Below are 22,241 nucleotides of genomic sequence, written 5' to 3'. Positions count from 1 at the left end.
GAATTCCTCTTTTTCATCCTGCTACAAATTCTATCTCTCATTTTCATCCTGCTACAAATTGCATCCCTCCTCTCTGATCCTCCCATAATTTAAAACATTTTTTTCTTTTCTTTTCTTTTTTGATCCTGCCATAAACTGAATCCCTCTCTTTTTGATCCTGCCATAATTGCATCTCTCTTCCCTGATTCTGTCGTAATTTGACGTTTTTTTTTTCTTTTGATCCTGCCACAAATTGAATCCCGCTCTTGTCGATCCTGCCACAAAATGAATTCCTCTTTTTGGTTCTCCCATAAATTGAATCCTTCCAAACTTCCTGCTCTAATTACCGTCCTATTTCAATGTTAAACACCGATATCAAAATTCTGGCAAAAATTCTATCATCTCACCTAAATAAAATCATTGGATCTCTAATATACATGAAGACCAGGTCGGATTTATGCCCAAAACGCCAAGCGGGAGACAATGTGCGCAGAGCAACGCTGAATAAAACGGGGGTTTGGGGCGTCCTAACTTTGCGCAGTACTATAAGGCAGCGCATTGGGCGAGTCTCACCAAATATCGAAAAAAAATAAAAGATGGATTCCCCCCCGTGGGGGTTTTTCAGCAGCAATGAGGAAGCAAGTGAATTCCTAAAAGTGTTTTTATTGTTGACACACTAATCATACAATGTAGAGTGCGCACAGGAATGTAAAATATGAGCTCTGCTGTACAGCAAGCAGAAGGTTTTACCACATAAATACCGAGGAATTCCGACATTCATTGTGAAAGGATAAGACAGTCTTTACATAAATATCCACAGTTTGTGTTTCTTATGACCATCTGATATATTAGATACCCCAACGCATTTCAGCCATGGATACGTTTTACGGGCTTCTTCAGGGGGATTTTTTTTCTAATTTCCGCATTTCTACAGATATATGAAGATGAGAGGTGTTCAGCGTTATCTTACATCAATATCCTGCGTTCTTCTACCTCTGACCAATAATACATATTTACCCTTTTTACCAGAGAAATCCTTTCCACATAAAGCAGAGTTTATATTCTCGGCAGTCTCAGACCTTCTCCCTGAGCATGAATCCAGAAGTCGCTATATTGACGCCCGCCCCACACCCTCCCACCAAAGTGTGGGGGCAGGGGGACCAGTCAGACTGGGGGGGGGCCCACCGGCTGGTAAGAGGTGCCAGTGTTATGGTGCCCCACCACAGCAGCCATCAAAGACGCCTGCTACTAGAGGAGCAAAAGCACCTGAAAGTGACAATCCACATATTAGAATTTGTATTATTAATGGACACCACTAACATCTTCATTTATGGTGAATATAAGGACGGGAGAGGGAGCAGGGCATTGATTATGGCAAATAATCTTAATAAACATATTGAACTTTTATTTATATTTTTGTTGACTCAATCAATATAATGCTATTTAAAAAAAAATAAAAAAATAAGAAGAATAAAAAAATAAATGAAAAGTGCATCATGTGTGACATTTCCTGGGTCTCTGTGATGGGGAGGTGATAATGAGTGCTTGTATTACCCTCATAATGAGGACATATCAGAATAACGTGACGGAGTGTTGAAAGTGTGTGATAATGTATTGCGCATTATATCTCTTATAAAATAATGATATAGTATCTAAATGGTCTCTTAATTTATCAACATAAAAGTAATTAACCACTTGCTTACAGAACACTTAAACCCCCTTCCTGACCAGACCAATTTTCAGATTTCGGTGCTCTCACACTTTGAATGACAATTACTCAGTCATGCTACACTGTACCCAAATGAATTTTTTGTCCTTTTTTTCCCACAAATAGAGCTTTCTTTTGGTGGTATTTGATCACCTCTGGGGTTTTTATTTTTTGCGCTATAAATGAAAAAAGACTGAAACTTTGGAAAAAAAACGCATATTTCTTTGTTTCTGTGACAAATTATAAATTTTTCTTCATAAATTTTGCCCACAATTTATACTGCTACATATCTTTGGTAAAAATAACCCAAATTAGTGGATATTATTTGGTCTTTGTGAAAGTTATGCTGTGGTGCGAATCGCACAAAATTGATCACATCTGATGTACTGGTGGCCGATCTCATTTCTTGTGACCCGAACAAGTCAGGAAAGTACAAATACCCCCCAAATGACCCCTTTTTGGAAAGTAGACATTCCAGGGTATTTAGTAAGAGGCATGGTGAGCTTTTTGATGTTGTAATTTTTTTCTCACAATTCTTTGCAAAATTAATTTTTTTATTTTTTTCCACAAAATTGTCATTGTAATAGGTTATTTCTCTCACATGGCATGTGTATACCACAAATGACACCCCCCAAAAAATTCTGCTCCTCCTCCTGAGTATTACAATACCACATGTGTGGGACTTTTTCACAGCCTGGCCACATAGAGAGGCCCAACATGCAGGGAGCGCCATCACGTTTTCTAGGAGAATAAATTACACATCTAAATTGTTGACTACCTAGTACACTTTTGAAGGCCCTGGAGCACCAGGACAATGACACGTGACACTGATGACAGATGGCACTGATACGTGGCAATGATGACAGATGGCACTAATATTTGGCACTGATGACAGAGGGCACTTATACGTGGCACTGATGACAGATGGCACTTATACGTGGCACTTATGACACGTGGCACTAATACATGGCACTGATGACAGATGGCACTAATATGTGGCACTAATATGTGGCACAGATGACAGATGGCACTAATACGTGGCACCGATGATGCGTGACACTTATGACAGATGGCACGTGACATTGACAGGTGGCACTGATGACAAATGACACTGATACATGGCACTGATGGCAGATGGCACTAATATGTGGCACTGATGACAGATGGCACTATGTGGCACTGATGACACGTGGCACTGATGACAGATGGTACTTATACGAGTCCACCAGTTTATATAGCAGTAGTTGGCGGGCTATCCATTCTGACAAGCCAGCCGTCAACCGTTGGGCAAAAGGGTTATCCGGTGTCATCATTTTTTTACAGTCGAACATTTGGCCCACAGAAGCCTGCCTTTTTCCAGAAAAAAGTGAGGACGGCATGATGGAAGGTGGAGTAAAGGACAATTGTGAGGAGAAGTAGAAGACCAGGCTGGACAGTGAGAGCCTGGAGTGTGGCTTTGTGGGTTCCGTTGCTCCCACTGGGCTCGGTGATGGCTGCTCATGTGCCTTCTTAAGGCGGTCGTCCCTAGGTGAGTGTTGGGCTTACCGTGACTTATGCGTTGACTGCAAAGGCTGCAGATGGCAACACTATTGTCAGCAGTGGACACATTATAAAAAGCCCACACTGCGGAGCCATGTGCCGGCGTCCTGGGAGCGCCAGATGTGACCGTACATGGTCGATGACTCGCTCCTGATACATTCGCAGTCTGCTTTGTCCCTCCTGTGCAATCTAAGTTCCGCCTGCTTCTCCTCCCTATCTGCTGGTCCATATCTCCCTCTGAACTCCCCTCCTCTTCCTCTCTTGTGGGCACCCACGTGACATCACTAGACACGTCATCATCAACGTCACCTTCCCCACCGCTATAAGTAGAGATCTCGGAGTAGGCAGCAACACTGGGGACCAACCTCCTCCTTGGGCTGATCTGGGTACTGTCGTCAGACTGCTGAGTAGCGGTTGTTGCTACCTCCTCTTCCTGATCCAATGCCAAGAGTGGCTGCCCATCAGAAATGTCTTGATATGGATCGGAAAATAATTCCTGTGACTCAAGCGGAGGGTATATGGTGGTGGTGGTGTTGTTGGTGGTAGTGTCTTTGGGGGTGCACACAGCAGAGAGTGAAGTGAAGAGGGTGCAGATCGAGAGGATGAGGAGGGTGCAGAAGAGTAAGGCTGAGTGAGCCACTCAACCAAGTCTGGTGCGTCCTTTGACGTAATTGAACGCACCTTCTGCAACTTCCCACTTTGGCTCAAGTCTGTTGCTCCTGCCCTACCCCTACCACCCCTGCAGAAGGGCCTGCTTCTTCCTCTGCCTGTCATTTTTTAAATTACCATGTGACAAAAGTCTCTAGAGAAGTGCAGTATGTATGTGGAAGAAGGTATATAACACCCCGCTTCAATCTGTAGTTTTGGGGCCCACTGGTCTATCACACCAGTTATAATACTTTTTTTTTTTAATTGCGTTTGTCACTCTTTGTAGTATCGCTGCAGAACCGCTCAGCAGTCACAATGCTGCACAGTGGAAATGCACTATACTATGCTTTCTATATGTGCAAGTATTTTATACGTGTATTACACACCTATATACTGCACACCAAATAGTACACCTATACCAGTCCTTACAAGGACCTTTGTGGACCTAATAGTAGCTAGTGAATTGCAGACTGTCCCTGCTTTTGTATTTGCTTTGCAGGTCTTACTGTTATACTATAATGTTACTTTGTTTTATTACACAATTCAACTGCAGCGCAGATTTATTTATCTTGACAGCAACAGAATTTGCTCCCACGATACATAAAGCTGTGACTGCAGCGCTGTAGGAGGTGATTTCACCCCCACAGTTAAAAACAAAACGGTGCATGTATGCCCATCATTAGATGTGGGTGGATGAAGGGAGGTATTCTAATGGTGGGCATACCCACCGATCAATCTCTTTTTTTCATTCAGCCCACAGGCTGCATGACATAAAATATTACAATATATGCCCAACAAGGACCAGCAACGTACTGGCATGTTGCTGGACTTTGAGTGGTTATACCAGAATGATACCTGCGGGTTTAGGTATCATCTTGGTATCATTCTTTTCAACCAGCGGTCGGCTTTCATGTAAAAGCAATCCTAGTGTCTAATTAGCCTCTAGACTGCTTTTACAAGCAGTGGGAGGGAATGTCCCCCCCCCCACTGTCTTCCATGGTTTTCTCTGGCTCTCCTGTCCCCACAGGGAACCTGAGAATGCAGCCGGTGGTTCCGCCAGCTGACCATAGAGCTGATCAGAGATTAGAATGGCTCCAATAATCTATATGGCCTAAGAAACCGGAAACTATGAGCATTTCATGATTTCACCGGATGTAAACAGTGCCATTGGGAAATTGGGAAAGCATTTTATCACACTGATCTTGGTGTGGCCATATGCTTTGAGGGCAGAGGAGAGATCTAGGGTCTAATAGACCCCAATCTTTTCAAAAAAGAGTACATGTACTACCTATTGCTATCATAGGGGATATTTACATTCCCTGAAATAACAAAAAAAAAAAGAAAAAAATGAAAGGAACAGTTTAAAAATAAGATAAAAAATAAAAAGCACCCCTGTCCCCCCCCTGCTCGCAAGCGTCGGTCTGGCGTCAAATGTAAACAACAATTGCATCATGCATGTGAGGTATCACCACGAAGGTCAGATAGAGGTCAGATAATCTAAAGTGGTAACCTGTAAAAGCATTTAAAGGCTTTTAAAAATGTATGTAGTTTGTCGCCGATGCACGTTTGTGCGCAATTTTAAAGCATGTCGTGTTTGGTATCCATGTACTCACAGGCATAAGATCATCTTGTTTATTTCATCAAAAATTTGGCCAATATAGTGTGTTTTAGTGCATTAAAATAAAAAAAAATAAAAAACTGTCTTTTTTCCCAAAAAAAAGTGTTTGAAAAATCGCTGTGCAAATACTGTGTGGAAAAAAAATGCAACACCCACCATTTCAATCTGTAGGGCCTTTGCTTTAAAAAAATATAATGTTTGGGGGTTCAACATAATTTTCTTGCAAAGAAAAAATGTTTTCATGTAAACAAAAAGTGTCAGAAAGGGCTTTGTCTTCAAGTGGTTAGAAGAGTGGGTGATGTGTGACATAAGCTTCTAAATATTGTGCATAAAATGCCAGGACAGTTCAAACCCCCCCAATTGACCCCATTTTGGAAAGTAGACACCCCAAGCTATTTGCTGAGAGGCATGTCGAGTCCATGGAATATTTAAAGCGGTAGTAAACCCGCAATTTTTTTTTTATTTTTTTTTAACACCTGCAAAGCTAAAGGCATAATGAGCTAGTATGCACCGCAAACGAGCTCATTATGAAATACTTACCTTAGAACGAGGCCCCGACATCTGGCCCGATCCACGCCGAGGGAGCTGACATGCTCCCTCTGCGTTTCTTCCGGGTATCGCGGCTCCGGCGCTGTGAGTGGCAGGTCGGCCACTGCCGGATTTTCAGGCCGAGAATCCCCTTGTGCGCATGCGCCGCTGCAGTCAGCGCCGCATACCGAGGGGAATATCTCCTAAACCGTACAGGTTTAGGAGATATTTTTTTACCTACAGGTAAGACTTATTATAGGCTTTCCTGTAGGTAAAAGTTAAAAAAGGAGTATACAACCACTTTAATATTTTGACACAAGTTGAGGGAAAAATAATTTTTATTTTTGCACAAAGTTGTCACTAAATGATATATGGACATATGTGGAATTACACCCCAAAATACATTCTGTTGCTTCTCCTGAGTACGGTGATACCATATGTGAGACTTTTTGGGAGCCTAGCTGCGTACGAGACCCCAAAAACCAAGCTCCGCCTTCAGGCTTTCTAAGGGTGTAAATTTTTGATTTCACTCCTCACTGCCTATCACAGTTTCAGAGGCCATGGAATGCCCCGATGGCAAAAAATCCCCCTAAATGACTCCGTTTGGGAAAGTAGACACCCCAAACTATTTGCTGAGTGGTATGGTGAGTTTTTGCAGACCTCACTTTTTGTCACAAAATTTTGAAAATGTAAAGAAAAAAAAGAAAATTATTTTTTCATTTTCAAAAACGAATGAGAGCTGCAAAATACTCACCATGCCTCTCAGCAAATAGCTTGGGGTGTCTACTTTCCAAAATGGGGTCATTTGGGGGGTTTGTGCTATCTTGGCATTTTATGGCCTTAGAAAATGTGATAGGTAGTGAGGCGTGAAATAAAAAATTTACGCCCTAATGCCGTGTACACACGATCAAACAATCGGGTGGAAAAGTCCGGCAAACTCAAGTCCACCGGACAATCCCCCCGTGTGTAGCCTCTGGCAGACTTTTTTGACCCGAAAGTACGGCAGACTTAGGCCGCGTACACACGGGCGGACTATCCGTCCAACTAAGTCCGTCAGACAATCCGACAGACAGTCCGTCCTACTTTTGAATGAACGGACTTGATCACACACGACGAACAGAAAGTCCGCTGAAAGCTTGTGTGATGACGTGTACAGCACGTACGACGGGACTAGAAATACGACGTCCAATACACAGCAATGCAACCTTCGGCCGTGTAAATCCTTTCTGAGCATGCGCCATACTTAGTCCGTCGAACTAGCCTACTCACGAGCGGACTGTCCGCTGAAACCAAGTTTGGACGGACAATATTACGGAAATTCCGAAAGACTTAGTCCGCCAGACTGTCCGCTGAAAAAGTCCGCTGAAGCCCACACACGAGCGGATTGTCCGCTGAAACACGTTTCAGCGGACCAAGTCCGTCAGACAGTCCGCCTGTGTGTACGCGGCCTAAGAATGTAGTTTTGCACGCCAATCTTCCCGCCGGACTCGCATTTCGGCGGACAATCCGGCCGTGTGTATGCCAGTCACGGAGAAAAGTCCGCTCATTTCGAGCGGGTCTCCAGGTAGGCGGGGCCTGCGAAGGAGATGTTGCTGGCCCCGCCACCTGGTATGGACTTAAAGGGGAACCCCAATGCCGAAAAAATTGGCGTGGGGGTTCCCCCCCAGGTCCACATCAGACCCTTGTCCGAGCACGCTACCCGGCCGGCCAGGAAATGGGGGGACAAGCGAGCGCCCCCCTCCTGAGCCGTACCAGGCCGCGTGCCCTCAACATGGGGGGTGTCTTAGGGAAGGGGGGCCGCGCGGCCCCCTCACCCCAAAGCACCTTGTCCCCATGTTGATGAGGACAAGGGCCTCTTCCCGACAACCCTAGCCGTTGGTTGTCGGGGTCTGCGGGCGGGGGGCTTATCGGAATCCGGGAGCCCCCTTCAATAAGGGGGCCCCCGGATACCGGCTCCCCACCCCATGTGAATGAGTATGGGGTACATTGTACCCCTACCCATTCACCTGTGAAAAAAAGTACAAAAAAACACAACACAGGGTATTGTCCCCATCATTGTGAGCGGAGGGAGCGACGAGTCAACATCTGAAGAGAAGAAAAGAACAGAAGGCGGCGGCGGGGCGACAGAAGACCGGGCCACCGCCTGTAAAAGAGCTATAAGAAGGAGCGGTGGCCCGGCAGAAGAACCGAAGAGGGGGACAAGACCCCCGAAGTCGGAAGAAGAGGCTGAGCTCCTCCGCTCGCAAAAGAGCTAGCAGAAGATAGCGGAGGAGTCCGGCGAAAAGACCCCCGAAGATGGAAGACCCCCGGAGCTGTGCAATAAATTATTTTATCTTGTGTGTTGTGTTTTTTTTTGTACTTTATTTTACAGGTGAATGGGTAAGGGTACATTGTACCCCATACTCATTCACATAGGGTGGGGGGCCGGTATCCGGGGGCCCCCTTATTGAAGGGGCTCCCGGATTCCGATAAGCCCCCCGCCCGCAGACCCCGACAACCAACGGCCAGGGTTGTCGGGAAGAGGCCCTTGTCCTCATCAACATGGGGACAAGGTGCTTTGGGGTGAGGGGGCCGCGCGGCTCCCCCTTCCCCAAGGCACCCCCCCCATGTTGAGGGCACGCGGCCTGGTACGGCTCAGGAGGGGGGGGGCGCTCGCTCGCCCCCCCCCTTTCCTGGCCGGCCGGGTAGCGTGCTCGGACAAGGGTCTGATGTGGACCTGGGGGAGCCCCCACGCCGTTTTTCGGCGTAGGGGTTCCCCTTTAAGTCCATACCAGGTGGCGGGGCCAGCAACATCTCCTTCACAGGCCCCGCCTACCTGGAGACCCGCTCAAAATGAGCGGACTTTCCTCCGCGTGTGTGGGCGAGTTCGTTCATTTCAAAAGTAGGGCGGATAGTACGGCGGACTTGGTACGCCGTATTAGTCCGCTGAAAAAGTGCCGTGTGTGGGCAAGTAGCCCGTTCGGAAAGTCCGACGGACAGTCTGGCGGGAAGTCCGCCAGACTAAGTACGTCGGACATACTGCTACGTGTGTACGCGACATTAGAAATCCTTAAGGCGGTGCTTGGTTTTCGGGGCCCAAAAAGTCCCACACATGTGGTATCCCCGTATTCGGGAGAAGCAGCAGAATGTATTTTGGGGTGCAATTCCACATATAACCATGGCATGTGTGAGCAATATATAATTTAGTGCTAATTTTTTTGTGTCATTATTCAATCACTTGGGACAAAAAAATATTCAATGGGCTCAACATGCCTCTCAGCAATTTCCTTGGGGTGTCTACTTTCCAAAATGGGGTCATTTGGGGGGGGAGGGGTTGTACTGCCCTGCCATTTTAACACCTCAAGAAATGAGATAGGCCGTCATAAACTAAAAGCTGTGTAAATTCCAGAAAATGTACTCTAGTTTGTAGACACTATAACTTTTGCGCAAACCAATAAATATACGCTTATTGACATTTTTTTACAAAGACATGTGGCTGAATACATTTGGGCCTAAATGTATGAATAGAATTTAGATTTTTGGATTTTTCTTATAACAAAAAGTAGAAAATCATTTTTTTTTCAAAATGTTCAGTCTTTTTCCGTTTATATCGCAAAAAATAAAAATCACAGAGGCAATCAAATGGCATGAAAAGAAAGCTGTATTTGTGGGAAGAAAAGGAGGCACATGTAGTTTGGGTTCCTCGGATCTTCGGCAGACTTGTGTGTCTCTTCTGCTGGATCAGATCTCTCCCAGGAGCTCGGCATACCAGAAGACACAAGAGGGAGGCGGCTGAACTGTAGCCAATCCCAGGATAACAAGTACATACCTAGAGAAAAGGAAACTATCCAATCACACGCTCTCATTTCTCACAAGTCACATGATTGTCTTTTCAGGAACCCGAAACTGGAAAGTTTCCCTATAGTTTAACCCTATGGCTGCCAGGCCCGGCACTCATCTTTTTAAACTCTGCTGGCCGGACAATTTTTGTAGCGATTTATTTTTATTTTTCAAATCCATCTTTCAGAGTTTGTGAAAGACCCCAAAGCAGACATTTCCTGAAAGCACACGACCTGTAGAATAAAAATAGATTTTTTTTTAGGTACAATAAACCTAAAATCCTTATTTGCACAGATAAACACAACATCACTTACAACATTCCTGCTGAATCCCTACTAAGGTCTCGTCCACATGGGGTGTAATAAAGCGTACGCCCATGGAGGGGCGTGTTTCCCCGCAGAGGGGTGGACAGGTGTTGTGTGCATCTCTGTGCAGGCAGTCCCATTCATGTCACATGGAAGGCAGCAGCTGTAAGGCAGTGTTACCAACCTACCAGATTGAAATTTACTGACACGACACCCAAAATTTACTGGCACAGCCAACTCTTTACTGGCATTTCCAAAAGTTACAAAATTTACAAGTTTAAGTGTAAATTTCAGTATTTAGGCTACAAACGAGTACAAAATGCAATTTGCAATGTGAATATTAACATATTTCCTATTTTATTTTTGATAAAACAAGTAAGTAGCTCAGGGACAGAACTCAGGAGGGCAAGAAATTAGAAAGGGCGGCACACACACACAGGACATTGACAACTGCACATTTCTGGACATTTCTGAACATTTCTGAACATTTCTGAACATTTCTGAACATTTCTGAACATTTCTGGGGCAGCACAGTGGTGTAGTGGTTAGCACTTTCACCTAGCAGCAATAGGGTTGCTGGTTCAAATCCCGACTATGACACCATCTGCCTGGAGTTTGCATGTTCTTCCTGTGCCTGTGTGGATTTCCTCCGGGTACTCCAGTTTCCTCCCACACTCCAAAGACATGCTGGTAGGTTAATTAGACCCTGTCCAAAAAAATTGGCCATAATATGTGTATGTCAATGTTGTAAGTGTGTCGGGACTCTACAGGTTAAAGGACCGCAAAAATAGCTGCAGATGGACACCAGTGGCAAGAAAAGCGCCCTGAGGCGATTCAGTTCATATAGGTAATGCTATACAAGTCATTCATTCATTCAACACATGACAACCTGCACAGACAACGCACGCTTTCCATACGATTCAGAAACACGCAGCAAACACACATTGTGCTTGTGTTACCATTTAGCCTCCATTCACATCTGCACATTTCTGAACACACGCCACCCTGGACGGGAAACACGTTTCGGAAACACGCCTATGTTGCTACTTTGGTGACACAAGTGTAATGCGTGTTTGCAATGCATTTCTGAAATGCGTGGCAAAGTGCGCACTTCCTGTGTGGGTGGTCACACGTTGGGAAACGTGCAGATGTGATTGGAGCCTAATTATTAATGATGTCCCATTCACGGTCAGCAGACACGCGTTTTGCTGCACATCAAACTGTGTTACAAACGCACCAAAATACAACCTGAAAACACATGAGACACCCCACCACCAAAACCATCTAGAGCCACCTCGGGGCGTTTGTCAGACGTAGGGCAGCGGGGTGTGAATGAGATGTGGGGGGAAGTTTTCAGGCACCATGGATGACCAGAGAAGAGAGGTGAGGGGCAAATAAAAAACATTCCTCCATCAAGGTTGTATAGGAACGCTTCTATTCTGATGGGACTTCTGTGAGGAAAGTCGCATTGAAGTTGTATGAAAGTTGGAAGCAATTCACACTGGAAATGGCAGGACAATGAGGTGTCAGCGGTGCGATCCGAGGCTGAAGGGTCTGGGAGTTTATTTAGAAGAGAAGAGTGAAGCACCGACCCCCGAAGGAGCGGCTGGTTTGATTGGGCTCACCGTTCCCTTCTTCTCCTGGATTTGTGTCTCGGGGTTTCCCGTGGTAGATGGTCCAGTAACTTTACAGACTGACAACAGATCCGCATAAAGGGGATTTTATTTGCAAAAATGTAGACAAAGAGCAGTCTCTTAGAATAGGATCAAAGGGTCAGGAAGGAAGTTCAGGTTCTCTTAGTGTCAAAGTCAATGATGAAGGACTTTCTTACTTTGACCAAATCCAGAGAATAGCCAATCACTACGGGATGATCACTCGGGTTGGACAGTCCGTCTCTCACAAGGTCTTGCAGCCAACAAGGAGCTTCCTCAGGAACAAGTCTCTGCCACAGACGTCTTTGTAGAACATTCAGGAAACTAAAACTTGTGGAACTCGTGTGATATCTGGATCTTTCAGCCAGCTTGGCGATGCCCACGAGACTGGATTCACTTTGGTACTTCAGCCCCTCCAGACTCTTGCTAAGAAGCCAACCTGTACATGGCCTTCTTCTGAAGAGTCCTCCCCTGGAGAGCTACGAAGTTACTGGACCTCTCCAACTACCGGAGACGGCACCGGGCCACCTTATAATCCTTCTTTAGTTTCCTTGCCTCGGGCTAGCCAGCCCCGAGACAACAAGTCGGATGGATCTGCACCCCAGGCCATAGCCTTCCTGGGGGCTGGTCAGGACCAGGATCATGGAGTCAGAATGTACTTCTGGACCGGAACCCCAAACACGTGACATCCGCATCTTAAGTACCCTCTCCCAGAAAGCACAGCAAGAGTGACACTCCCACTGGGTGGGCTTCCGAGAGAAGGTAACCATAAAGCGCCCAACCAGACTGTGGTTCCATGCCTGCCAGAAGAGACAGTGCCCCTTGTGGCCAGGCTGAACATCCTATAGTCCAGTCAGACTGATGCTGAGGTCCCAATGTAGAACAATTGTACCCAAACCAAACTGCAGTTCGGGTGTAACCTTAACTTTCAAAAACATAGCGAGTGCTCTTCAGGAGCCGGCGCTACAAGAGTTACAAAGTAAAAGTAAAGATTAGAAAGTAGAGAGATGAAGGTGTGCGGAGATCCTTAGATATGGCAGGTGGACCAAGGATCTGACCTCTTCATCATACGGGAGCATAGGGGTGTGCAGCCTATTGCATTAGGGTGTGCACCCCAAAGCTCAAACACACATGCTTCTGTATATATATATATATATATATATATATATATATATATATATATATATATATATATATATTATGTCCGTTGGAAAGATTTGAAACATGTTCTAAATCTAAAGTCCGTGTGATTTTTCCACAGCCAAGGTCCGATGAAGCCCACACACGGGGGAATTGTGCGATGGATTCGTTCCGTCGGACCTTTACTGGCGAATAGTCTGGCGGTGTGTACGCGGCATTAAGGCGTCATCATACCAAGACATTTTGGACAATTTCATGCTCCCAACTTTGTGGGAACATTTTGGGGACGGCCCCTTCCTGTTCCCACATGACTGCCCACCAGAGCACAAAGCAAGGTCCATAAAGACCTGGACTCAGCAAGGGGGGTGGGAAATGGACTTCAAGTGCAAAAATTCCCATTATAATAGAAACTAAACATAAAAAATAAAAGTGTCCAAAGTTGTATAATGGAGGGAACCTCCCAACTAAAATCTTGTTGCCCTTGAAGTTAATCTGCAGAGCAATTCTCTATAGGAGGGGTTTCCACCATCCCTGATAAGTGTCATTTTATACAGTGTGTCTTATTTCCAGTCTGATGTGTGTTATATGTGAAGTTGTGTATCACAGAGATCCCTATTGTGCTAATATTGAAGATGATTGAGGTTTCCATACATTAGAGGATTCCACCATTATTGATCAGTTATTGATCAGTAAGTTAGCGCTGCACTTTTCTTGTGATGTGGGAACACATAACAGTGATTAGCGGCAGAACTTTTACTGACACGTTTTTATTTTACCTCCAGTAGTTTATTGTAAATAGTAGTGTGGTGATTACCGATTATACTAAAGATCGGCATGTGGCATTAATACACATCAACAGATTTCAGTTGTGCCCCACCAGGCACCCTCCCCCCCCCATGGACAATGTGCCTGTCTGCAGAGTTCATCTCCCCATCCCTCATCCCTGCACTCATTGCACTGATTGGCAACACTGACAGGCAGCAATGATTGGCACTGATAGGTGGCACTGATTGGCATTAATGGAAAGCACAGATTGGCATTGATTGGAAGCACTGATGGGCCCTGATTGGCACTGATAGGTGGCACTGATTGGCAGCACTAATGGCACTGATAGGCTGCACTGATTGGCACTAATAGGCAGCACTGATTGGCAGCATTCTGTGGCACTGATTGGCAGTAGTGATGGGCACTAATTGGCAGCACTGATTGGCACTGATATGTGACACTCATGGGCATTGATTGGCAGCATCGATGGGCACTGATTGGAAGCACTGACACTGATTGGCACAGGCAGGTGGCACTGATAGGTTTCACTGATTGGCACTGGTACTGACAAGTGGCACAGATTGACCCTGGCAGGTGGCACTGATTGGCACTGACAGAGGAGAGGGAGTTTCACACTGAGCCGATATTGACACTTAGTGAAACTGTCATGTAATGTAACTTCATGAGAGAGATCAGCTGTCAAAATTCAGCGTTGATGTCGGGGGTGGGCGGGATTCAGCAGCAAGCAAACACCAGCCCATGATTGGGCTGCTTAAAAAAGGGGGAGTGGCCACATACACACTGCGGCCCGCCCAGACCCCATTCAGTTACATTACATGTCAGATTCACACACTGTGCGGCTCTGGCAAACGTCAATATCAGCTCAGTGTGATACTGTCTGACAGGCAGCAGAGGCTGCACACTCATTGGATGCAACCTTTCACAGCAGCCCCACAGGCAGATCTCAGGAGACAGCCGGCACGGGTTATCAGGGTGTGCCTAGGCACAACCGGCACACCCCATGTACACGCCTATGAATGGGAGGCTTTTACCCTCCAATCCTGGACAGTTGTCATGGAGGACCGTCCCAAACATCAACATTTTACAGATGGAATCATTCACTGAAGAATTTGTACAAGCAGCACATCATTCATTACAAGAGACATTCATTTCTGTTATCTCTGAACACCTTATCAGCTTGTCCTCCCTCCAGACCCCCAAATCCCTCATCAGAGGCGGCTCTAGGCTTTGTGAGGCCTTAGGCAAAATTTACACATGAGGCCCTACTCACACTCTTTGCAGGGGTTAATGAAGAACCCCGGGGTGGAGCATCTCATTACTGCTGCTGCTTGTGTGGGTGGGATGTTTACTGCGCCAATCACATGGGATGGATAGGAGAGGAGGGTCAGCAAAGATTGATGCAGTACACATCCCACCCACCAAAGCAGCAGCAGTAGTAAGATGCTCTGCCTCAGGGTTCTTCCTTAGCCCCTGAAGAAGGAGGGGTAAAAAAGGGGGGAGTGGGTAGGAGATGAGGGATGCTTAGAGGAGAACTGGAGTGAAACTGGGAGATTCTGGTTTGTATAGAGATAAAAAAGGAGAAGGCTTTGTGCTGGCATGGGGGGGGGAATACTGTTGGATGGTGAGGAATAGCCATTGTATAATCCAAGCAAATGGACTGGCAGGAAGGGGGAAAGAAAGGAAGGAAAGAAAAAGTAGTGTGGCGGTGGGTAGTTTGTGCAGGAGAGGGGCACAGATTGTATGGAGGTGGGTGGTATGTGCAGGAGAGGAGCACGGAGTGACTAGGGGTGGGTGATATGTGTAGGAGGGGGCACAGAGTGACTAGGGGTGGGTGGTATGTGTAGGGGGGGCCACAGAGTGACTAGGGGTGGGTGGTATGTGTAGGAGGGGGCACAGAGTGACTAGGGGTGGGTGGTATGTGTAGGAGGGGGCACAGAGTGACTAGGGGTGGGTGGTATGTGTAGGAGGGGGCACAGAGTGACTAGGGGTGGGTGGTATGTGTAGGAGGGGGCACATAGTGACTAGGGGTGGGTGGTATGTGTAGGAGGGGGCACAGACTGACTAGGGGTGGGTGGTATGTGTAGGAGGGGGCACAGAGTGACTAGGGGTGGGTGGTATGTGTAGGAGGGGGCACAGAGTGACTAGGGGTGGGTGGTATGTGTAGGAGGGGGCACAGAGTGACTAGGGGTGGGTGGTATGTGCAACAGGGGGCGGGTGGTATGTGAAGGAGGGGGGCATGGAGTGAATAAGGGTGGGTGGTATGTGCAGGAGGGGGGCACGGAGGGAATGGGGGTGGGTGGTATGTGTAGGAGGGGGGCACGGAGTGAATGGGGGTGGGTGGTATATGCAGGAGGGGGGCACGGAGTGAATGGGGGTGGGTGGTATGTGCAGGAGGGGGGCACAGAGTGAATGGGGGTGGGTGGTATGTGTAGGAGGGGGCACAGAGTGACTAGGGGTGGGTGGTATGTGTAGGAGGGGGCACAGAGTGACTATGGGTGGGTGGTATGTGTAGGAGGGGGCACAGAGTGACTAGGGGTGGGTGGTATGTGCAACAGGGGGCGGGTGGTATGTGAAGGAGGGGGGCATGGAGTGAATAAGGGTGGGTGGTATGTGCAGGAGGGGGGCACGGAGGGAATGGGGGTGGGTGGTATGTGTAGGAGGGGGGCACTGAGTGAATGGGGGTGGGTGGTATGTGCAGGAGGGGGGCATGGAGTGAATGGGGGTGGGTGGTATGTGCAGGAGGGGGGCACAGAGTGAATGGGGGTGGGTGGTATGTGCAGGAGGGGGGCACGGAGTGAATGGGGGTGGGTGGTATGTGCAGGAGGGGGGCACGGTGTGAATGGGGGTGGGTGGTATGTGCAGGAGGGGGGGCACGGAGTGAATGGAGGTGGGTGGTATGTGCAACAGGGGGCACAGAGTGACTAGGGGGGTGGTATCTGCAAGAGGGGGCACGGAGTGAATGGGGATGGATGGTAGGTGAAGGAGGGGGGCATGGAGTGAATAAGGGTGGGTAGTATGTGCAGGAGGGGGGCACGGAGTGAATGGGGGTGGGTGGTATCTGCAGGAGGGGGGCATGGTGTGAATGGGGGTGGGTGGTATGTGCAGCAGGGGGGCATGGAGTGAATGGGGGTGGTTGGTATGTGCAGGAGGGGGGAGCGGAGTGAATGGGGGTGGTTGGCATGAAGGAGGGGGGCACGGAGTGAATGGGGGTGGGTGGTATGTGCAGGAGGGGGCATGGAGTAAATGGGGGTGGTTGGTATGAAGGAGGGGGGCATGGAGTAAATGGGGGTGGGTGGTATGTGCAGGAGGGGGCACGGAGTAAATGGGGGTGGTTGGTATGAAGGAGGGGGGCATGGACTAAATGGGGGTGGGTGATATGTGCAGAAGGGGGCACGGAGTGAATGGGGGTGGGTGGTATGAAGTAGGGGGGCATGGAGTGAATGGGGGTGGGTGGTATGAAGGAGGGGACATGGAGTGAATGGGGGGTGGGTGGTATGTGCAGGAGGGGGGTGCAGATGGGTTGAAAGTGCATGGTGTGAACAAGCCCTAATGCATTGCTCCAGCACTGTAGAGAGTGACCACTGGTATGCAGTGAGGAAGTGAAGCTAGCTGCACACACACAGCATCAGAACTGGCCTCGCACCTCCCTGCAGACATTGCTCTCACGGTCACACCGTCATCTCAACCACAGTAATAACTCCCGGAAACTTGCACAACTCCACCAACTTACCACCCGGCACCCACCATGCACCCACCATGCAGAATGAACTCGCGCTGGTTGTATCCCTCCCCGTGGGATCTCCGATCTCGGCGCTATGAGCTCTCATTGTCCCATTCAATCCCATCTCAGCACTTGTCAGCTGCAGCTCCGCCTCCTCCCTTGTTGTAAGGTTTTTTCTGAAAGTGTAGGAGTACACTGAGCGGGAGCGCCACAAAGAGCTGAGAGAGGGAGAGGATAATCCATGCCCGTGCACGGCCGTGTTTTTAGAAATGTGACAGGAGCCAGAGAGTTACAGGCACGGCTTTGTCTCATCCAGCCTCAGAGCCGTCTCTTAGGCAAATTAAGCAGCTGCAAGCAAGGCCCCTTTGAGCGCGAGGCCTTAAGCAACTGCCTAATTTGCCTAATTAGAGAGCCGCCTCTGTCCCTCATTGTAGAAGAAGGAGACCAACTGTCTCTATGTTCCCCAACAAGACCTTCCAAGGATCCCGAGAACAACAATTTCCTCTAATAACATCTTTCTGTAAAGTCCTTCTAGACAGAGAACCTGTTATTATATAAAGAACCGAACATTAGCATATAAGCACTTAGTCATGTCATCTCATCATTAGCAAAGCATATCATTATTTTATCCAATGAATATGTCCATACAGGAAATGTAACAATTGTGCTCCCCATAAGGATTATAGAGGTCCCGGGACTGAAGGGACAATAGTGATTGTAGTGTAGCGCCCCTCAGTGGCCTACTAGTGTTAGGTAAATGTAGTTTTTGGCCTCCCTGTAATCAGGGGGAGCAGTGATCGTTTGTTAGTGCCTGTTCTAGGTTCTGCTGACATAAATTTGAGGTTAAATATCTGCTACAGAAAAGAGGTTTCCCCATTCAATGGGACTTTAAAGGCTCAGAGAGGAAACATAGATTTATAAACTGAAGTTTTATTATAAAGAATTACATAGAAAAGGTAGTAAATATATCAGAAATAGTACACAGTAATAAGAAGGGGGACACAATGCACAATGCAAAATCACACAGTATCAGTATTCATTTCTTCCATTCCATTGGTTTAGAGGCGGCAATCGTTATTTCCGATAATTCCGAACTTCACATCAATTTGTATTAGTTACGTTCACTAACAGCCCAATTTGGAAGGAAATTACAATACCTATAATTTAATAGTTATTATATCAAATTTCACTGATTTTCTTTCTTTTATTCAGATTTTTGAATTTTCGGATTTTTGAATTTTCAAATTCTGAAAATTTCCAAATTTCCCAAAAAAAGCAAAAAAAAAAAAAATGAAACAAAAACAAACAAATGCATTGTCAGTGCACATGTCTACCTGGGACCAAGCAGCAGGACCAGTCTCGGGTCTGTGCTATACTAGTAATAGTCCAATCTGTCTGATTGTTATATCTATATCCAATCATTGATCAATATTCCCATATACAGAGCCGAGGATTTCCACTTCCTGAGACTGTATACCCCTCCCCCATCACCTGTCCACACTACCACACCCACACCACAATCCCCGCCCCCTCCACATCATAACCAATAGGAACAAGACTAGCACTGGCTGTATTCATAGTGATAATCATCACAGCCAATCACAGTGAGGGGGTGGAGCAATCACAGATCCATGGATTGGTCATGTAAAGGAACCTGTGAGGACAGAAATGTAGGAATTCTCATTGTGGATATTAAAGTGTGTGTCTTGACAAATCCTATTGTTCTAGATCTGGATGGAGTGGGGGAGGATTAGAACCCCTGTCAGGTTTTTACTGCTATCCAGGGCTCCATTGGAGAGATTTCCCCTCACTTCCTCTCCTGGTGACAACGTTTTATCAGACAGGAAATGAGGGAAAATCTACAACAGGGACACAGACAGAAATAAAGATCTGACAGGGGATCTAATCCTTCCCCTACTCTACTAAAGAAAAGGATTTTTATTTCTGTTTGTGTTGCTGTTGGAGAGATCCCCTCACTTCCTGTCTGGGGAAATGTTGTCACAGGAACAGGAAGTGAGGGGAAATCACTCTAATGGAGCCCCAGATAGCAGGAAAAAAAATCTGACAGAGGTTCTAATCCTCCCCCAATCCATCCAAAAATAGCCCTTTCTTCTATAGATACACAGTGATGGTGGAGACCCCGGGGCCGTCATCCTGATCCTGGCTACACTATGTAGTGTGTCACTGACCCAGAACAAGCATGCAGCCAGTGAAGGCTGAACAATCTGACCTCCTGCATGCTTGTTCCTGGTCAGTGACACACTAGGTAGTGAAGTGAGGTTTAGGATGAAGATGACGGCCCCGGAACCTGCAGCTTTATAAATAAATCCCTCATGTTCCCTGTCCTCTGCTTCCTCCTATTGGATGAGTATTCCACCAATCACCAATCAGATCATCCACCTTGTGATGTCTCTGGGCAGATCTCTCACTTCTGATTCCCCCCACATATCTTTATACGACATCCCCCTCCCCCTCCCCCTACAAATACCCCAGCATGGAGGGGCTCAGTGAAGGTGGTGGTGAAGGTGTGGAGATGTCGGATCGGGTCACACAGATCATAAAAGGAGATCCGCCCGGCCTCATAATCCAGATCTATCCCGACTCTCCTACTGGAGACACCGCCGGGTAATGGGGTCTCATTACTGTCATGTATCACTGAGAGCCGATTAGCCATGAACCTCCTCTCCTCCAAACTCCAGGACTTCTTATTATCTCCAATCCGTGACTGACCTCCTCTCCTCTCTATACTGGGGTAACACATCCCGACTCTCCAGTGCCCTGACCTCCCGACATCCACTTCCCAGTAATGTCTCCCTGAGGAGAACCTCTGACTGCTCATCACCTGAGAACACTGGAACCTCTCTGGTGTTTCTGGGCGATTCTGATGTGATGTGAAGAATGCAGTTTTCCTGTCATCTGATATATGTAGATCATTAGCAGCTGTCCTCACATCCAGTAATATGTCTGTAACCCCCGACACCCCCGATGTTTGCTGTACAGCCCCAATATTTGGTCCTCCAGCCTGGAGGTGTGAGTGTTGTATGGTGGGGGGGGGTTGGGGAGGTCCCCTGGATGGTTGTATGGTGGGGGAGGGTTGGGGAGGTCCCCTGGATGGTTGTATGGTGGGGGAGGGTTGGGGAGGTCCCCTGGATGGTTGTATGGTGGGGGAGGGTTGGGGAGGTCTCCTGGATGGTTCAGCATTGATGTGACCTTCACCCTTTGTAGTAGAATGTGGATAGACATGTGTGCCTGGACATTTCTCTACATTTACCCCAGACATGATATCAGATAGACCTGTGTGTAATGTGTGTGAGATCCCCCCCACATCCAGATCCCCCCCATCATGGAGGAGTTTATCATGTCTCTCACTGTCCTCATCATCTCCATCCTCAGTATCACACAAGTCACCTGTGTCTGATTCCTGTAGGACAGTCAGTGGATCCGTCACGTTACACAGCTCCTCAATGTGACGCAACTTCCTGGACAGCTCCTCCTTCTTTATCTCCAGATCCTGGACCAGATCATTGATTATCCCGGAGATCCGCTCTGCCTGCCCGGAGATTTCCCTCAGGACTCTCTTCTCCAGGTCTTCCAGACGTCTCCTGAGGTCTCTGAACAGGACAGTGACTCTCTCTGTCTCATCATCTACTTCTCCTTGTACTTTCCTCCCGTGTTCCTGCAGACTCTGGACTCTTTTCTCCATCTCCTCTCTCTCTGTCATCAGTTTCTGCAGAACATTCCTCAGTTTCTTCTTCTTCATCTCAGAGGCCTCATCCAGAGTCTCCACCTGGTGCCCCCGATGTTCTCCATCCAGCCTGCAGGACATACAGATACAGGTCTCATCCTCAGTGCAGTAATACTCCAGGATCTTCTTATGGACGGAGCATTTCCTGTTCTCCAGGGAAGTGGTGGGGTCACATAAGACGTGTTCTGGTGACTTGCTGTGGACTCTCAGGTGATTGTCACACAGAGAAGATTCACACAGCAGACAGGATATGACAGCAGGTACAGGAGTGTGAATACAGTAAGTACAGAAGACCCCGGACTCCTCCTGATCCGGATGGGTGGACAGGAAATTCTCCACTATGTTCCGTAGTGTTATGTTCCTGTGCAGTGCAGGCCGATCCTGGAACTCTTCTCTGCATTCAGGACAGGAATAACCTCCAGACCCCTCCTGTGTATCCCACACACGACCAATACAGTCCCGGCAGAAGTTGTGTCCACATTTCAGGGTTACAGGATCTGTATAAATGTTCAGACAGACGGAACATTCCAGCTCCTTCCTCAGATCTGCAGACGCCATCGCTGAGAGCAGAAGAGAGAAATGACACTGAACGTATCTGACACTCATTACCAGTTCTGTACATTCCTACACAGGGAGGGGCTGACACCGAGACACGTAGTCATAGGACTCCTTATACAGAGGAACACAGATAATACAGGATCTCACAAAAGTAAGTACACCTCTCAGTTACATTTATGTAAATATTTTCTTCTATCTTTTCATGTGACAACACTGAAGAAATGACACTTGTCTACAATGTAAAGTAGTGAGTGTACAGCTTGTATAACAGTGTAAATTTTCTGTCCCCTCAAAATAACTCAACACACAGCCATTAATGTCTAAACCACTGGCAACAAAAGTCAGTACACCCCTAACTGAGTGTCGAATAATTGTATTAATTTGGCTTTATAACCAAGGTCTGTATTTATGCTGTTTGTGTCCCCTTTTAAGCTTTCACTCAGCTCACTTAGCTCAGCATAAGACAGATCTTGAAATAGTTCGGTGTGTGAACGT

At 47.3% G+C, this 22,241-nt stretch overlaps 1 protein-coding gene across 1 annotated transcript; it reads right to left on the bottom strand.

Annotated features, from left to right (window-relative positions):
- Window positions 1-18,357: 18,357 nt before the first annotated feature.
- LOC143973766 (E3 ubiquitin/ISG15 ligase TRIM25-like) lies at window positions 18,358-21,808 on the bottom strand. Its single transcript, XM_077474612.1, has one exon. It carries the CDS (start codon window positions 21,792-21,794, stop codon window positions 19,869-19,871), a length of 1,926 nt encoding a protein of 641 aa, XP_077330738.1. The 5' UTR covers window positions 21,795-21,808; the 3' UTR covers window positions 18,358-19,868.
- Between the last annotated feature and the right edge of the window lie 433 nt (window positions 21,809-22,241).

The sequence above is a fragment of the Lithobates pipiens genome, unplaced genomic scaffold (genome assembly GCF_037356315.1).
Source record: "Lithobates pipiens isolate NorthernLeopardFrog02 unplaced genomic scaffold, aLitPip1_a1.2 Scaffold_96, whole genome shotgun sequence".
NCBI classification, from domain to species: Eukaryota; Metazoa; Chordata; class Amphibia; order Anura; family Ranidae; genus Lithobates; species Lithobates pipiens.
The sequence above is the reverse complement of the archived record's forward strand: the minus strand, read 5'-3'. Positions and strand labels throughout refer to the sequence as shown.

What these genes read in the sequence shown, in the direction of transcription:
- LOC143973766 (XM_077474612.1), bottom strand. Translation starts at nt 21,794, where the DNA reads ATGAGTGTCAGATACGTTCAGTGTCATTTCTCTCTTCTGCTCTCAGCG.